Below are 18,794 nucleotides of genomic sequence, written 5' to 3' on the forward strand. Positions count from 1 at the left end.
GTTGTCCATGTCTGTGATGTTGTCATAGCCTTTTCTAGAGTCTGTCTCTATGTGTTTTGCAGCTTCTGTTTACTCCACATTGCTCACTGCTGTGACTGTACTTTTTGATAATTTTTTTCTTTACTGCATTTTGCAGTACTTGATGGATCCATTTTCTCCTCTTTCTTTCTTCTCTCCTTTTTGTTTTTGTTTTTTTTTTTTTAACAAATTTATTTCAACATTGGACTTCATTCAGAAATTGCAAGGAGTACCAATGGTTATATTCATCAAAACCAAAACCTGCATTAGACACTTCAATTAAAATTTAAAATGTGTTTTGTACTGCCTTTTCCACATTTGACTCCACCAAAGATTAGCCAGTTTGGACACATCTTCTTTCCTCTCACAAATACATAAAACACAATACGTTTTCCCATGCACAATTATACCTTAATTTATTTTTTTTTTAAAAAAAAAAAAAAAAGGGAAAGAAAACTTTGGGTAATTGATTAAATAAAGCTTTTTGGCTGGCTGACATTTTTTCCAACACATTTAGCCACAGTAGTGTGCGTCCACGCTAAAGCTTTATGAATCCTACATTTTCTGGATCTACAGAAGTCTGCTTTTGGTGTAGAATCCAGCTTTTGCTGCTCTCTCTCTCTTTGCCCCTTGCACCTCCCTAGCAGTTCTTTCACTTTCCTCCTGCCCTAGTTTACTCTTTTGCTCTCTTTAGATTAAAAAAAAAATAAATAAATCTCTAAATTTATGAAGTTTAAAGCTTATCCCTAAATAATTGGGATCTAATGAGCTTTTTTTCTTTGGCAATTGTAGTAGATACCATTGTAGAATCTAAGTTGTTTAATCACATGTCTTCCCAGAATTCTCAGCTTTTGACCTGTCCTGTGATGTTAAATCGTCTTGTTAACTGACTTTTTGCTTGTTGTCAGCAGAACTGTGTAAATTAACCTTCTGTTAATGTAAATTAAGAATTAATTTTTCACATGTGACTTAGATGATTTAGTATATAAAGCTTTAACTGAAAACTTTGTACCAAATTATAAGGAATATAATAATATTTTTATGCTGTCTTTCTTCTCTCCGTATTTAAATCTCCAGAATCTATTGGTAAGTGCTTAGTTCTGAAGCGCACTTCACCCCCACTAATTTCCATATTCAGAATATTATGATTATTATGATTATGATTATGGTTATATGATTACTATTATTATTCTTAAAATGCATGGCATGCATTTTACTAACAGTCAGTGTAGTCACCAGATCCCTATAGTGGCGCACACGCACACCTCCACAGAAATGTTGTCTTATCAGTCATAGCAACACCTAAAAGAAACAGTACACATGTATCACATAGCTGTAGAACAGTAAATGCCATAATTCAGCCTAAATTACAGTGTTTGTTTTGAGATAACCTTCAGTGTATCCTCTTTTTATATATATATATATATATTTAGATATATATTTAAATAGAATTTCCAATATTATCCTAAACTATGTCATAAGTACAGTATTGTAAAGTTTCCTTTAAGTATTTGAGACATATTCGATATATATCTAACCCTATATAACCAAACATCTAAGAACTCAGATGCTATTCTGAGAATGGCAGTGACGCCAATTGTAGCCTTTTTGCCCTTTGTGGTACAATGCAACTTGCTTTTATAACCTGATAATACTATATAATATATTCCTGTTTTAACAGTATAGTAATTCAAGTTTCTCTTAAGACCTTATTTAATTCTGTAAATCTAATTTGATTCTTCTTCCAAAGCCCTAGCCTCCTTCTTCTCGTACTAATGCTTCTTCTTTCTAATCTTATTTGCATTCATATTATCCACCCAGGTGGTACACCAATAAGAGGTAAGAGTGCTGAACTAACGTTCACAGAATGATCTTACTCATTCTTTCTGTCCTTTCATCCCTCTCATCTTTGTCCTGGGTTGTTTGGTTGTTTGGGTTTTTTTTTTTTAAGGAGGAAAAAAAAAAAAAAAAAAAAACCAAACCCAAACCAAATCACAGAAATGTCCATCATCTGATCTTCTTTTCCTTTGTCCTGTTTGGTTATGATCAGTGACTCTCATATTGTGACCTTTCTTTCTGCACATTCCCTTTTCCTTTCCCTTTTTTGTTTGTTCATTGGAGAAAAAAAAAAAAAAAAAAAAAAAGAAACAATAATTTGATTTGTGATATGCTTCAAAGAAAGCATATCCAGGTCTTCTGGCCATAGACCAGTCACAGCGTACCATTTGTCCCTCTTTTTTCTTTTTCTTCTTCTTCTTCTTCTTTTTCTTCTTCTTCTTTTTCTTCTTTTTTTTCTTTTTTTTTTTTCCTTCCTCTTTTTTTTGTCCAACTGGAGCAAAAAAAGATCATTTTTTTTCTTCCTTAGCTGTTCTTGTCCTGGACCAAAGCCAAGATGGTCTGGAGAACAGTAGCAGACATGCAGAAGACAACATGGACTATCTTCTTTTTGTCTTATCTTTCATAAAAGGTTTTTATTTTTGTTCTTCTTCAATCCTTTTTTTTTCTTTTTACTTTGTAAAGTTGAAAATTATGTGTGTCCCCCCCCTAAAAATTACAGAAATGTTTTTTTTCCCTTTATTGTTTTTTTTTGTTTAATTTTTCTTGGAGTTCTCTCACCTCTGGATTTTTGGATCTTCTAATCTACAGGTTTTGGAAATGAAAGGTTGATGACTTATTATTCTTGGTGGTATGTGGTATTGTTGGTTTTTGATACTCTGACAAAAGTGTTTATTTCTTTTGTAATTCTTGTTTTATATTTTTCTTGGGTTTTGTGACACCACACTGCTAATCCCACTTGTGGATTTTGATGGGTGTCTTTGGGGGGGGCCCTCCTATGGTCCTCAGCAGTGGTTGGTTGGTTCTTCCTTGTTGGCATAGACCATGCTTTTTAACTTTTTTGTCTTCTAATTCAACTGCTCTTTGTTTTTCAGCAAACGTACTTTAAGATTGTAAGTTGCGGAAAACTGTCTTTCTTTTCTTATCAATCTGCATGTCTTAAGGGAGTTTTGTTTCTTTAAAAGAATATTTTGATAATTATAAATGACTAATGCAGTTTCTTTTTTTTCACTTCAGGCAGCCTTTTTGTTCTTGCTGCACATTTTTGGCTTTCTTCAGCAGCAGATTTCTTGAAGCCTGTCCTGCCTTTTTTATGAGTACCACCTTTTCTGATACTTTTGTTACTAGATTGAAACAATGAAATAAAAATTTTAAAAATATAATGACCCAACTATTTAATATCTTTTGTTTTATTCAAAAGCCATTCTTCCTTGAAGCAGTCTCACCCATCCTCATTTTAATGGTTTAGGAAAGAGTATTGTTTAGAGGGGTTTTTTTTGCCAAATGCAAATTGTTTTCCTGTGCTAGCACTGATGATGTGAAAAAAATAATCTCTGTTTTTTTCATTGCATCATTTTCTGTCTGTGCACCTTAGCAAGAAAATGAACCGACGTTGAGTGGACCTTCGCATACAAGCTTTTCATATTGTTAAGCGGTGTATTGTTATGGATATAAAAGCCTTCTCTGACTGTCTCTTTGGCAATGTATTTTATATTCATACAGGTGCCCTCCAAATTGAACTGAGTGAAGAATCTGACCAAGGCAAATATGAGTGTGTTGCAACCAACAGTGCGGGTACACGCTATTCTGCCCCTGCCAATCTATATGTCAGAGGTAGGAATGACATAACCCTGGCATCCACTCTTCATTCAGGTTCAGGGCTAAGATACTCTCATGATCTATACAGTTACCACTGTAATATTCAAAATGCCATGGTAAATGTGTTAGTCATAAAATTTATTTAAAATTCTAGAGGAAAGGCTTGGGGTTTGTTTTGTTCTTTTAAAGCACTCTTGAGTCCAGTCTATCCTGTGGGTTAAGGTTTGTAAGTATATTTATATCTTTACCTCTTGACTTCTGTTTTTTCTGCATTAAGTTAAATTGTGCTTTGCATTTATTTTCCTTTATTGGTTTCGTTTGGTTTTGCTTTTCCTTTCGAACTCGTGAATGCTCGGTGTGCTACTAATCAGCTGAGTGTAACCCCAAGACATTGAGGTATATGCCTATCAGATCTCTGCTGTGTAATTGCAAAGGAAAACCTTCTAACTTTATAATCATATGTGTGCAGAGCACAACTGTATTTTCTCTTTTCTATTTCTTCTTTATATATATGTATGTATATATATTTATATATATTCAGTGTAAGACTTGTGAGTGAATTGTAGTCCTTTAAAATGATAGTGATCAATTGGCTATATTTTTTTAAGAAATTACCTGTCTCTATGACAGGTGTAATTAATAAGGAAACTATTATATTTCTCAGTACACTAGTAGAAATGGTTAATTTTTTTTAACACATTAAAATATTCCTTTGGTTCAACTAGAAAGAAGTGCTTTGTTTCTGGCAGTATATCCAACAGCTGGTTGATGTAGCTTTCTTTACAACAAAGTCTATAACATACATACATACATACATATGTGTATATATATGTGTGTGTGTGTGTGTGTCTATGGTATAAGGGGATGGGTGGGGGAAATAGGAGTGAAAACTTAAACAGATGTAAACTTTACTGTAGGGTGAATGACCTTATCAAAAATACCTAGCTTGATTTTGAAATTTTTTTTTTAGAGCTGTTTTTTCAATCATGCTGATATGTTTTCATATGGTGTGACTCTTTTGGCTAATTATATTAAAAACAAACAAACAAAAAAAAAACATTTCATAGTTATGACATCCATAGAAAGTTATTTGATCTTTTTTTTTCTTTTTCTTCTCCTCCAACATACTGACTTTCCTGTACTGCATGAGGCATGTATACCTTTTTATCCAATAGAAAATTTCAAAATTATGCTAGCTATTGTTTCTAACACCATTGTAGCTGTGGAAAATGCTAACTTTTCAACATGAGGTAGGAAGGTTTAATTAGAGCAAGTAGAGATGTTCAAGTAGCAGTTGAAAGCCTTGATATGGCCTTTTTACTCTCTCTGTGTTTCCCTTGTTTTTCTCCTTTCCTCATTTCATTGTGTTCTGCATCAAACCCCCTACATCCCTCAGAGCTGCGAGAAGGTTGGTGTGTTTTTTACTTTTTACCCACCTTACAAAACTATTAATTAAACCAATAACAAAGAATACAAATGAAATGAATGTAGCTGCATTGTGGCTTTTTTTAAGTTAATGTTATGTTTAAGCAGAGAATGCCCTGGTCATGGCTTTTGATGAGTGCTGGTATCTAACTGTTGTGCATGATAAGAGAGAATGAACCTGGATGCATGGCAACCTTTTTAGCTTCAACACTAACATCTAGTAAACTCGGTCAGTGTTCCTGCTTTTTCTTCCCTTTTAATTTTTTGTTTATACTGATGCCTGCTTTTCAAGGAATCGTTTCAGCAGTTGCTTTACTAAACAGCCTGTGCATGAAGACTAAACTCTCCTTTATCTATAAGGACTGTGTTCAGTACAAGAAATTTCTCATTGCCTGACGTTTGCTTTGTGGGGCCTCTGTCAACTGGCCGCTTATGGATGTTTTGCTCTCTGCTTGTTCCCCTTCTGCCTGTCATTCACTCATGAGGCCATTGCAGTAAGCCCCTTTTGAATCCATAGAAGAGCACAGAAATTTAATCAAACTTAGCAGAAAGGTTTCAGACTAATACAGTTTTTGTTATTTTTTAAAAAAACTTACTCATAGTCTTTTATTTTACTTTTTATTTTTGCTGAATTAAAACTGTCTTAATAATTAGCCTCTATTAAATCCAAATTAATGCAGTTTCAAGTACACTGTCCAATGAAAGGCCTAAATACAAACCTACCTCTCTCAGCTACCTCTCTCTTCCACCTCCCACACACATGCACACCACTGAGAATATTTGAAGCAGGAACACTGATCTGTTATTGCCTGGTAATTTTCTCGGTGTTGTGTTTGCTTAAGTATTAACTACTCTGTTAGTGCAATGTCCTGCTATGTGTTTAAGGTTGCCGCCCCTTGCTATCAATACAGAAATGTCTAATATTATTGATCCTTGTATAATAGCTTAATTTGCTTCCCCTTAACTGTGAGCATAGTGAAATCCTGAATGTTAAATGTTCTGCTATTTTCCCAGTGGCCCTTCCTAACAGTTGTTTTTTAACCACCTAAACTTAATCTAATTTCCTTCTCCCTCAAACTCTATGCTCCTGTTAAACTCCTGTATCTGTCAGCCTATTCTATCCCCATCTCTTTCAAGTTTTCTTTCCTCACCCAGTATGTTTTCTTTTTGAGTTTTTTCTTTCTGCAGTTTTTACTCAGATATTTCCCTAAGCATGTTTCTCTATTGATTCTGTCATTTGCTTGCCTGCATGACCAAATCCAGTACTTTGTACTGGCTTTGCCTAGGTTCTTTCTGTAACTACATATATATATGTATATATATGTATATATATATATATATGTGTATATATATTTTTGTATCTGTGTGTAATTATATTTTTTTCTATGTTTGTTTCAGTGTTAGTGTGAGGTCTTGAGGCTGCATCTACTTTGAGTCTGAAAGCAAATGAAATTGCACTTTCAATGTACTATAGGCAATGTGTTCCAGGACTGTGATGTGACAATGTTGCCTAGCACATTTATTCACATCGAGTGGAAGCACACAGCATTGAAGTTGGTTTTGGTAATCAACTCAAGCATGCTGTTGACCTTCCAGTTTTCTTCTGTGCATATATATATGTATGGGCATATAATATGCATATATATATGTTTGCGTGTGTGTGCGTGCACATGCGCGCACATGTGCGTGTGTATATCTTTCGCATGGTGTTTGTGTATTGTTAGTATGTAGTTAGCTAACCGTGAGGCCCTAATAGGTCTGAATCAGCCTTTGTATGAATGTGCTTAATAATATCCTCAAGTAAATACAGAATAATTCACATTGTGTGCAGACAAAATTCTTGTTTAGTCTCGTATTTATTTTATACATATTTTCTGGCAGATCAGAATAGTGCATTAAAACGTTAAATTGTGTCTGTACACTGCATGTAGTCCGTATGCAAGACTCAGTTTCTTTTTTTGTATATGTTATTACCTTTTTTTGTGTTTTGTTCCAGTTCGACGGGTCCCACCGAGGTTCTCTATCCCCCCCACCAATCATGAGATCATGCCTGGCGGGAGTGTAAATATCACGTGTGTTGCGGTGGGGTCACCAATGCCCTATGTGAAATGGATGCTAGGAGCAGAAGATTTGACACCTGAGGATGATATGCCAATAGGGAGGAACGTCCTTGAGCTTAATGATGTCAGGCAGTCTGCAAACTATACTTGTGTTGCTATGTCTACTCTTGGTGTTATAGAAGCAATAGCACAGATAACTGTGAAAGGTATATCCCAAGCACATACATTTGGACATAGTTCAGTCTTTTCTTTCATTCATTGCCATATTCTGAGCAAATATGTTGCACTGAAGGGGACTAAATGCATCCTACCCTCTTAAATCAAGAGGGTGAATATTTCAGCTAATCACTGGCATAAGACTAAATACTGATTCAGACAGCAATACTACTAATAAGTAAGTTAGTCATAATGTATCGTTATTCTCCTGTGTCTAGCTCCCAGCCTTCATTTCAAATAAATAAAAGATCTTGTAATCACATACTTGTCAACAGTAGGAGCCTTTAAAGACCAGTCATTTGATTTTTAGAGTTGCTGGGTGTCCAATTATCATGTTCACTGAGTAACTGGAAACTAGAAGTTCCAAATAGATCTGAAAATTAAACTGTAATGGTGCAGTCTTTGTCTATAAGATTTCTCCTCTTCACATGTTTATGAATCTATTACAAAAGTCAGTGTCATTAATTTGTATAAAGCAAACTTTACACTACAAAAAAGACTTTTTGATAGATTTCTGGAGTAAATCATAGCTGCCAAAAGCTTGCTCTGAACAGGTCACACCTTCTTTCCATTCCAATCTTTCTGTTTTGTTTTCGTTGTTGTTGTTGTTGTTGTTTGTTTTGGTTTTTAAGCTACTTAATGTAATAATTAATGTCTACTGTTGCGTAGCACTAACTATATTTTTTGGCATTTATCTTTAGCCCTGCCCAAACCTCCTGGAACACCTGTGGTGACAGAAAGCACAGCAACAAGCATAACATTGACTTGGGATTCTGGAAACCCTGAGCCAGTTTCTTACTACATAATCCAACACAAACCCAAGAACTCTGAGGAGCTGTATAAAGAAATTGATGGGGTGGCCACAACACGCTATAGTGTGGCTGGCCTAAGCCCGTATTCAGAATACGAATTTCGGGTAGTTGCTGTAAATAACATTGGACGAGGGCCACCCAGTGAGCCTGTGTCAACAAGGACTTCAGAGCAAGCACCTTCAAGTGCACCACGCAATGTACAGGCCCGTATGTTGAGCTCTACCACCATTTTGGTACAGTGGGAAGAACCTGAGGAACCTAATGGACAAATACAGGGTTACAGAGTTTATTACACCATGGACCCCACTCAGCATGTCAACAGTTGGATGAAGCACAACGTGGCTGACAGTCATATTACCACTATAGGGAATCTGGTACCCCAGAAAACATACTCTGTGAAGGTTCTTGCTTTTACTTCTGTTGGGGATGGACCACTTTCTAGTGACATTCAAGTCATCACTCAAACAGGAGGTAAGCTAGCAATGAACAAAATTTGTGTGAAAAAATTAAATGCATGCAGAAATTTTGCAGAGAGAGAATTGGAGTTTTAAAAGTTGAAAAACACTTCCTCTCAAGGATAGCCAGTTTATTCTGGCAGGTTTTGCAAATAACCTTTTCTCATTTCCACAGTGCAAGTTATCACTGAAGAGTGGAAATTATCCCCTCATGCTTTCATTTCTTTTTTCATCAATCTCAAGAAGTTTATCCAAAGTTTAACTGAAGTCTCAGGGAGACCTTAATCCTGAAAGTGGACAAATATTATGGCTTCTATTTGGCAGTGCTCTGTGAACTAAAAGTGTTTGTCACAGCTTTCTTTGAAGAGTTATCTGTGTTGGTGGATTTTGTTTAGGTGATGTGTTGTTCCCTTATGCTACATCACTCTAGTGATCATTGCTTTTGGAAATTTAAAGTGTATGTGTACCGCATGTGTATTCAAATAGTTGGTAAAGTTCTGAAACACGTAAAACATGAAAGCATTAAAAAAACAACAAACCTTTGTGTAGATTCAAGCAAGCAGTTCTGTACACTTTGGATTTATAAATCAAATACAACATCCCTCTACAAAGTGCATATCACAAGGTCACCATTTTCTTGTTTTATGTTTGTAGTTAGGTTGGTTTGTTTCTGTACAGGAGTCCATGAATTAGTTTTATTAGCAAAGGACAACCAAGCATAGTGAAAAACATTGCAGGGAATTGTTATGAAATGGAAAGCGAGAAGCTCTGGTGGAGCTACACTGCAGAAAGTGTTTTATTGTAGCAATAAGAAATAAAAGCTCCCTTTGCTAGCGGTTTAGAGAAAGCTCTATGAAGTATTACTGTAGGTCAGTGATTGCCTAGAAATATTACATTACTACTTTAATTTTTTAGTACTGGAAAGTTTCCTGTTGAGGAATTTAGTATCGCTCAAATTCGGAAAAAACGTATCTCTAAAGTGTAACTGAAGACACTTATGATTCATCCACTTTTTACTGCTGTGTTTTACAAATATGCATTTAATAAAGAACAGAAATTTAGGTATTGTCCTGGAACCTTTCTAAGTGCTGTGTTACACAAAGTTATAGATGTTACTTTTTGCAGTATCTCAGCTGAGAAGTTAGTAAATAAAACTTTTTAGACCTTCTAGTACATTAAAATGTGTCTGTGTGCACACACAAATGTAACTATGTACACCATAGTTTAATTTTGGCAATTGTGACCTTTTTCAGGGACTAGTTTTTATATTGACATCTGACTTCTTTTTGAATCCATGTGCAAAAAGCTTTTAAAGAAGAAGGCTTAGTAAGCTCCTCATCTCTGTTTTCACTTACCACCACAAACCTTTTAGATTAACAAGAGTTTGTCAGTGGCTTCACCAGAGAAGGATGAAGCAATCAAAATAATGAGCACTGAGGCTCAGCTGGACGGACCATAGTTACATTACTTGCTGAGGTCACTTCAAAAAAATTGTTTATTAAAAGCGTTATAGAACTTGCCGTTAAATGTGCCCATCTGTTTCCAATTACTGTTGCAATATGAAGAAATTGTGATGACATGAGCAGTGCAGGAGGGATTCTCAGTATGTGTTTTCAACTTCATAACGGGGTTGATGTGACATTGTTTAATTGTGACTGTTAAAAATCAAAATTTTGTCAAAAATACAGGAGGCATTTTTAAGCACTAATACTTGTGCTTGAAATATTAATATTTTAAGTCATAAAGGAGAAAAAAGCTAAGAAATTCTAGTGCAGTTCTCCAGTTCAGGCTGTGTTTAAAAACTAAGATTCTTCCATGTTTTATGTCCAGCAGTTTCTTTTCAGTGAGCACTGCAGAATAAAATGCCCTCCTTACCCTTCTCTTCTAGATTTGCTGTAATCTAAATGTGAATATGATTGTCTCGGTTTAAGTCTCTCTCAGGCTGAAACTCATCCAAATAAATATGGTGAATATGGTGACTTATAAAGTGCAATTTAAGAACAGCAGAAATTGATTTAATGGAAACATATATAAAAGAGTAAAAATAGGAATGGGATGGTGATAACATTTTGACTGGGTTTTTTTTCTTTTTTGAAACAAAAAACTATCATTGTAAATACGTAGCTTAACCCTTATGCTTACTTTGGGGATACTAGATATTTTTTTATATATATATAACAAAATCTAATTGACACTGGTCACTTACAGGCTCTGTTAGCTTTGTTTCTTTCAAAGCTTTCCTCCCTTAGGTGTATTCTGATCTTCAGAGACAGATTATAAAAAAGTAATAATTTATTTTAAATAAACCTGTTTATGAGAATCTTTGCTTTCTTATTACAACAGAATTGTTCTTTTGAAATGGCTGTATGAGTGGCTTCTCACTTTGCAAGTCAGCTAAAACTCTTCTGATAGTGAAAATTAGATTTTCAATTAAAATATTAACTAGGAACCTGTAGTTTGAGGGTAAGAGAAGTAAGCATTTTTCAGACAACCAAACATAAAAAAAAGTTTTATGTTCTGTTTTGTGTTTCAGTAATCTGCTTAGGCATTTTAAGGAAAAGCCATATCCTATTGGCCAGTTGTTTTCAGCAGTGTTTTCTTCACCGTGAAAAGACACCATTTTAAGAAATCAAGTAATCAAAAAACATCTGTAGAGCTGAGCCTTTTGAATAAGGGAAGATCAATTTGAAAGCCTACACCTAAGTCCTTACTCTTTATTTTGAGTCAAAGGATTTGATTCTGTTGAGGGTGGAGACAGGACCAGTATATTATTTAGGTAAACTGACTTACTAACACCAAATTTTAGAATAAAAAAATATTGGTATCATCTTTAGTGTCATACTTCTTGTCCTTTTTCTTTACTTCACTAGAAAACAAAAGCTCTGTTGCTTTATTTCCATTTGGCTACTTGGGACACACGTATCTTCTCATATTTCCTTTATTTGCTTGAACTGGTCAGAAGTACACATACTCTCTGAGCAACATGCTTTAACCTATGTGTATCAGGAAGGATCTTGAACTTTAAACTGAATGTCTGGGTTTGGGTTTGGATTTGGTTTGGTATGGTTTGGTTTTTAATGTGCAAAGAGAGGGTAGCTACTGAAGGAATTCAGAGAATATTGGTTTTATTCTGTTCTTAGGCTGAAAGAGAGGAGAGTGAGAGATGCATAAGGTCTGTTGGGTAGTGGGTTATTGGAGAAAGAAAAAGAGCAAGAATATTCTGGAAAATGAATGTGTACCTGTAAACATATGCTTCTTTAAACAAGAATTTACAATATAAAGCATATTGTTAAATTCAAGCCAAGGATTGGCAGGGGTTTGAAGACTAAGGATTATTACAGTTATAAAAGGCTAATCTTTTGAACATATGGAAAAGGACAGTAATAAGAATGTCAGGTATCTGACTTGCAGAGCACATAAACAGAGCCTTAGCTTAAGGGAAATGAATTAATGGTTCTGGAGTTCATATTGTAAAAGATTAGAAATTCAGAGGAAGGGTCTGTAGCAGGGAAATATAGTTCTGTGTTGTAGCAAGCTATCTACTTTGCCAGACATTTAAAATTTTTTCATGAACACATGAATGGAGAAACCTCATGTCTCTGAAACTCCACAGTACTGGTCTCCTAGTTAAGCATTTAATGGAAATGGACTTCCACAAGGGAAGTGTTGAGAGCATGCAGCCAGAAATTCAACAATGATACAAAGGAGCAGGTGGAAGGAGAACAACTTGGAGCTGAGGATGGTTTTTAAGTGCCAAAATTGCTCTAAAGAAACATTTCTGGTCAGGTAGGAAAGAATGTTTCAGCTTCTGAATAACCTCTCTGCTCTCAAAGCACAATTAAGTTAAGCACACTTCTATTAAGTGCCCCAGTCTCTGTTTACTTCATTTAAATGCTAGCATGATGAGACCAGTATTGAGAATCTTACCCTCACAGTGGTTTTTCTAGCTTTTAATCTCACTTTCTTCTGCTTAGAAGATTTTTTTTTTTCTTTTTTAATCTGATTTTTCTCTAGTCCAGTATTCTGATTTTTGCAAATATGTGGATGGGCGTTGGAAATGTGCACACATTAGTTCTGTCACTGAACTTAAGTATTGAAGAATGCAGCTTGAAATATTTTAAAGACAACTCTACTGCTACAGTTTAGAAAGAGTGTAGACAAAATAACTTTGAATAATAATTTGTCTCTTCACGGTGTTCTCTAGTCATTCAGACAATGTGTGGACTCTTTGTCTTTAAGACTGACCATCATGTTTAATTTATTCTGTGGGCTCCCTCAATATCAGTTACACATTGTTTTAAGAAAGTGATTTATGGATTTCTGGTTATTTTTCACAAAATGTGCTATGCTTTTTGGACATTTAAAAAGTAATGTAGTTAATTATTTTGAACACTGTGATTCTGTGTTTGATATTGCAGAACTGCAAGCCTCAGCTATCTTCAGTCTCATATGAAGAGATTATTTCTGTTGTAGCAGAAAGAGAGAGGGAGAGCAGATTAACCATTTCATTTTGTAGTTATATTCCAAGAGATTTTGGTATTTCAAAAAGTACAAGTATTGTATTACAAAACAAAAACTTCAGAGCACATTAACTCCTCAAATGTAAGAGCTTCTCTGTAAAACTTAATGCTCCTTCCAGAGCAAGCAGAAGTGCAAACTTCAGGTCTCTTTCAGTTCCCAAATTCTCTTGATCGATATATTGTCCTTTGCAAAACTGATTAGTGATTGAACTGACTGAATTTTGCTCCAGGTATGGGCTTCCTGCTAGCCATATCAGGGGGCCCTTTCTAGACTGAAGAGTCTCTGTTTCCAGCATCACTTGCAAACCCAGAAGAGTCCTGATGTGTTTTTCTGGTTACCTCAGCCAGCTGAGGAGGAGCTGTGTAGGGAATTAAAGTACCTTTCTGATTTGAGATCCCATTTTCTGGGTTTGTTCTGGCACTTGAATCCGGGCTGGACATAGAGCTACATATGCAGGAAAGGTCCAGCAGTGTGTTTCTGGTTATCCAGCAATAAACATGGATGACTAGTCAAGCAAAGGTGTAGAACTTGCAATGAAGTTTTGAAAAGAGTAATTCTGGACTTTGTTCTTTGTTTTGTCACTGCACTGTAGTGTTTCATCGTATTTACTACATAAGTTATGTCATATTTACAAGCAAGAAATAAAAAGATGTATACTCAGTGCTCAGGGAAGTCATGGTCTTAAATGTATATTTGTAGAGCACATTAATCTCAAAGCAGAAAAGACAATATTGAGAGAGTGCTCATACAAAAAGATCTTGTACAGTGAGCTGACCATGTACAGCACTAATATGGAAAGTTAGAGTTGATCTGTGTAATTAAAAATACTTCATCAAGAGTCTAAAGTCCACTTACATAGATTTTCCAGTTTCCCTAGGTTTTTTCCATCTCAGGAGATGAGTACTTTCTGTCAGCTCCTCCAGCTTGGCTTAGTTCTTCTGTGCCACTGAAGAATTTTTTGAAGAGACGTTGTGTGTTCTAGGCATAAAGCTTAAATAGTTTAAAATGTATTGTTCCACTTTCTTATCTGGTACTTTTTCTTTGGTTTAAGTGTTGGGTTCCCTACCAAAGTTTATTAGCAAGACAGTTTGTTCAGTTTCCGTTATTTTGGTTTTGTTTTCTTTCTTCTCCTTCTTCTCTATCTGTTTGGAATGATGCAGGTTTCCCTGTCACATCTTTCTTCTGTCATTGTTTTCAGTTTTGGAGTTGCCTAACTGTGTTTGGAAAATGTGAGGTGAGACTAGGTTTTGCAGCAAGATACTATTCTGATGGACTTCTGGGGAAGTCTAATTAACCATCAACTTGTTGGTGGTTATCTCAAAAATGATAGAGAATTGCAGACCTGAGACCATAAAGGGTTTTTTTTTTTGAAAAGAATACTTGGAGAATGATGGTCTTAAAATGTGCAGAGATGGGAAATACCCTTCTTTCTCCATCTGCTGTCCTATTTATCATAGTGGATGGTACCAGCCTTCATATGATACCACTTCACTCAGCTAGTCATTTACTATTACTGCCTGTCTGTGTTCTACAATTCATGTATTTATATGTTAAGCATATATCATAGCATCACAGGATAATTCAAGCTGCCAGGGTGATCTAGGGAGGTCTCCAGCTCCAGACCCTGCCCAGAACAGGCTCAGCCATGTTGTCAGACACCAGGCTGCTCAGGGCTTCACCCAGTTGCAGTGTAAAAGCCCCCCAGGCTGGATTCAGTCCAGCCTCCCAGGGCCCCATCCCCACAGCTGGGCTGTCATCATGGGGAAGAGATTTCCCCTTATCTCCAGCCTGAGCCTCTCGTGTTTCAGCTCATGCTGCTGCCTCTCACTCTCCTGCCACACAGCCCTGTGAAGATTCCAGCTGCATATCCTCCATTCCTCCCATCAGTGACAGGGATGCTGTTGTGTGCCTCTGAAGCTGTCCCTTCTCCCAGTTGAAGCAGCCCTGGTCCTTGCAGCCTCTCTTTGCAGGGCAAGGGCCCCAGCCCAGAGACATCTTGCTGATGCCCCAAACCAGATGTAGTACCCAGATGTGGTCTGACAGGCACTGAGCAGAAGGGACAGTCCCTGCCCTATTCTGGCTGTCAGGGCTGTCTCCTGGTCACACCACCCCAGGCACCACTGGGCCTTGTTACTACCTGGGCACATGGATGGACCCAGCTCAGCTCGCTGCCCTCCAGGGCCCAGTGCTGTCCCCCACGTGGCTCCCTCTATCCATCAGCCCCATCCCGCACCCTTACAGCGCTCTGCCTTCCTGTGTCAGGGCTTGCTGAACTTCATAGGGAACCATCAGCCTGTTTCTTGACCCTTTCCAGCTCTCTCCTAACAGTAGTCTGGCCCTTGAGTGTGTCGGCTGGTTCACCCCCAGCTTGATGTCATCTGCAAACCTGGAGCATGTGCCCTCTATCCTCTTCTTCAGGTCACTGATAAGAGATGTCAAACACAAGATGGATAGTGTGACACAGGTAACATAAGCTGCTGTTTGACCTTCCATGATCAGGCAAAAGTGATTTTGTAACTCCAGCTATGCTGCTCATTTGTTTTGCCAAAATATTTTTTTCACTATCCTTTGATAAACATTGAATCAAATTTTCTTTTTTTCCATGGGTCAGTCCAGTTTTTATCTTTGTCAGATAAAGCAAACAAAATGCCTAGAGCCCCAGATACCCACCTCAGTTTCATGAGATACATTTGGAACAACCTGTAGCAAAATAAACACTTTGAAATAGCTGCCTATACTCCAGATTTTATTTTGGCAAGCCTGCAGTGGGGCTCCACATCAACTTGAAGCCATGTTCAACAGGAGGCAAATCTGGAGCTGTTGTCTGGTTGTTACTCAGCAGTCTTTCAAAGCAGCTAACCTCAGAAGTTGTAATGTTCACCTAGTAAATGCATTTATACAACTATACTGTAGATTTGCCAAGTTAAAGTCTGATCTAGTGGTATTTCAAAATCTGTTTCAAACAAGAATTATCCAGTTATGCTACTCTCTCTCTCTCTCTTAATTGCAAATCCAATCAAGTTTAAAAAGGTAATATTAGAAGTATTCCTGTCAAAAATACTTTGTTTGTATTTCCTGTAATTGCTCCCTGTGCTTTGTGACCTTTTCCCTTTGGCACTTTGCAGTACTGAGGACACGGTTTCTTTTTACACCATATATCTTTTAGAAAAACAGCTAATTATTCCTACCCTTTCTTCTTCCTGTAAAGAGACTTGGTCTCCTGTTCACCCTCACTCATTTCCCCAGATACAGGCAACATTCTTCCATACCTTTGTTTTTCTAGTTTGTCCTGTTTCTGAAAAAAAAAAAAAAAAAAAAGTGAATGGTAGGGACTTGAAACCTCCACACAGGAGCATGGATATGCACCTCATGTTGATGGGTTATCTGTCTGCTTTAAGGTTAGATATCAGTTAGATATCAAACCTGCACCAGCATACATGAGGGCAGTGTTATCCTTAGAGTGATATTCTGTAGAAGCCTGGGGAAGATAAGAATTACAATCACAACTTATTTTTATTGTTTGCTCCATGATGTTTTTAAGTCTTTTACTGTACAGAAGAAACATGCTATAATAAAATTCCACCCTGAAATATTATTTTGAAATGATCATTATAGTCACATTCTACTTGTCACACCTGTTCTCAGTATGTGCTAAGAAGTGCATCACGTTTTTTTCTTAAAAAATAAGAACATGCCGTATTTAATTCTTGAAAAGCTAGAAATGCTGTGGAAGACTGTTTCATGCCTTAACAACAAGCACTATTAATTGAAAGTAATGTTTTAGAACCTGGGTGCCAAAATAATTGTATGATATACATTCCAATGACAAGGTTATATTTTCCTGTCTTTTCCCAGTCAAGTTTATTATTTGCCGTGTATTTGCAGAAGTAAATGAGGGTAACAGTCTGGATAATTTCTATGACCTTTACCTAAGACATAACAGAGAATGTTCTTGACTACTGGAATCTAAGTTGCATTTTTAGTTGGTGCAATTAGAAATTGTTGTTACTAGAAATTCAGCTATATTGGTAAAAAATACCAGTCATTAAAAGGGTAGAAGTATGTCAGTTACCAAGAACATTACTGAAGGTCTCTTTGGTAGGTTACAACATCTTCAGGTTACAGAAGCATTCAATATTTAGGTGTCTTCTAAAAAGAGCAGGATGTGTTTAGTATCTTAATCATTTATGAGCTGAGCAAACCATTTGCAGATTATGAAATGTGTGTAATGGTTTTAACACTTTTTCTTGACTAGTCCAGCCAATCTTAAGTAATGCTAGCATTTCCCTATACACACACAAATTTATACATGTATATTTCACATGTAGGTTATTAGATTGCTGATACTCATCACCATACTTTTGTTCAATTGCATTTCAGTTCTATGTGCATTTACACTGAAAAACATTTATCTGAAATCCTTGATAATTTGTAATGTGTGAATTAAAAATATCATTACTCTCTATCTGAGCTTAGATTACTTTATTTCATAATACAGTTAATCAATTTGTTTAAGTTCAGTAATTTCAGTAAAAGTAATATTGAGTGAAATATTCAGATTGTAGTTTAAAAGGTTTGAAAGATGTTGAAGTAGCCAAATAAACAACTGGCAACACTGCTCAACTTTTTCTTTAGTGCCTGGTCAGCCACTGAATTTCAAAGCAGAACCTGAGTCTGAAACTAGCATATTACTGTCCTGGACACCTCCACGCTCTGATACCATTTCCAGCTATGAACTGGTATACAAAGATGGGGAGCATGGGGAGGAGGTAAGTGAAAAAACTATATATCTTTTAAATACTCTTTAATGAATCAGACATAAACTGCTGCGATGGTTTAGAATTAATGGATTAGTAACTTCTTTCAGTACAAATGCCTACATGTTTAACAGTTTGTAAAACACAGCAGTCAGGCTAGTGATAGACAGAGAGTGTGTAAACAACAAAAAATGATGTTGATGGTTACCAGCCAGGGGAACTTTGCTGTTGTTCATGAGTCATCCACAGAAGTCACATCCACTTTCACACACTGATCATGTCTCCCCAAGCCTGTTCCTCTACAAAGGCTTGGAAGCAAAAGTGTTTTGGGGCATGTTATGGACTCATTGAGATATTTTGCACTTATATTTGGACTTTGAAGTCTATTTTCAAACTTTGAGAATTTTTGTTTCTTTTTCCCACCACAAAAGAGAGTTCTCAAGCTTCTCTAATCTTTCAATAATATTTGAGAAGAAAATACAGGTTTCTTTTCTAAAGCTAAAAACACATGGACTCTTTCTGCACCATTATTTCTTAAAGAATTTTCAGTTTGAGAGCCTCTGTGATGTTAGTACTATATACTTTAAAATTAACTCTTTTTCTGTTATGGAAAACTTGTGATATTACCAGGTGTCCAAGACAAAAGAAAGAAGTCATCAATCTCAGAAGGCAGCAGGAAAGTGTCAGCCTCATTGATTCCTCCTGCATCATCAACTCATTGCTGATGCTTCAACTGAGTTTATGTTTATGGCAGCTTCACACATATACTGTGAATGCTTAAGCTTATTTTGTGGAAGGGGGCCAAATCTGTATTTCACCTCCAAGCAGGATGCAGGCACCTGCTTAATAAGATACCCTTTGGAAGAATTTGCTTGT

The 18,794-nt window shown here is 36.3% G+C and overlaps 1 protein-coding gene across 18 annotated transcripts in view; it reads left to right on the top strand.

The window, feature by feature from the left end:
- PTPRD (protein tyrosine phosphatase receptor type D) overlaps window positions 1-18,794 on the top strand; it is a 384,409-nt gene that overhangs the window by 237,993 nt on the left and 127,622 nt on the right. For 9 of the 18 annotated variants that reach the window (XM_074932629.1, XM_074932631.1, XM_074932632.1 and 6 more), the window contains exons 6-10: window positions 1,840-1,857; window positions 3,577-3,687; window positions 7,094-7,363; window positions 8,075-8,656; window positions 17,797-17,930. In XM_074932629.1, the coding sequence (XP_074788730.1) occupies window positions 1,840-1,857; window positions 3,577-3,687; window positions 7,094-7,363; window positions 8,075-8,656; window positions 17,797-17,930 (1,115 nt within the window). Of the gene's footprint in view, window positions 1-1,095; window positions 1,105-1,839; window positions 1,858-3,576; window positions 3,688-5,068; window positions 5,081-7,093; window positions 7,364-8,074; window positions 8,657-17,796; window positions 17,931-18,794 lie in introns of all 18 variants that reach the window. The other 9 variants (XM_074932634.1, XM_074932644.1, XM_074932635.1 and 6 more) reach the window with 2 other exon arrangements.

The sequence above is a fragment of the Athene noctua genome, chromosome Z (genome assembly GCF_965140245.1).
Source record: "Athene noctua chromosome Z, bAthNoc1.hap1.1, whole genome shotgun sequence".
NCBI classification, from domain to species: Eukaryota; Metazoa; Chordata; class Aves; order Strigiformes; family Strigidae; genus Athene; species Athene noctua.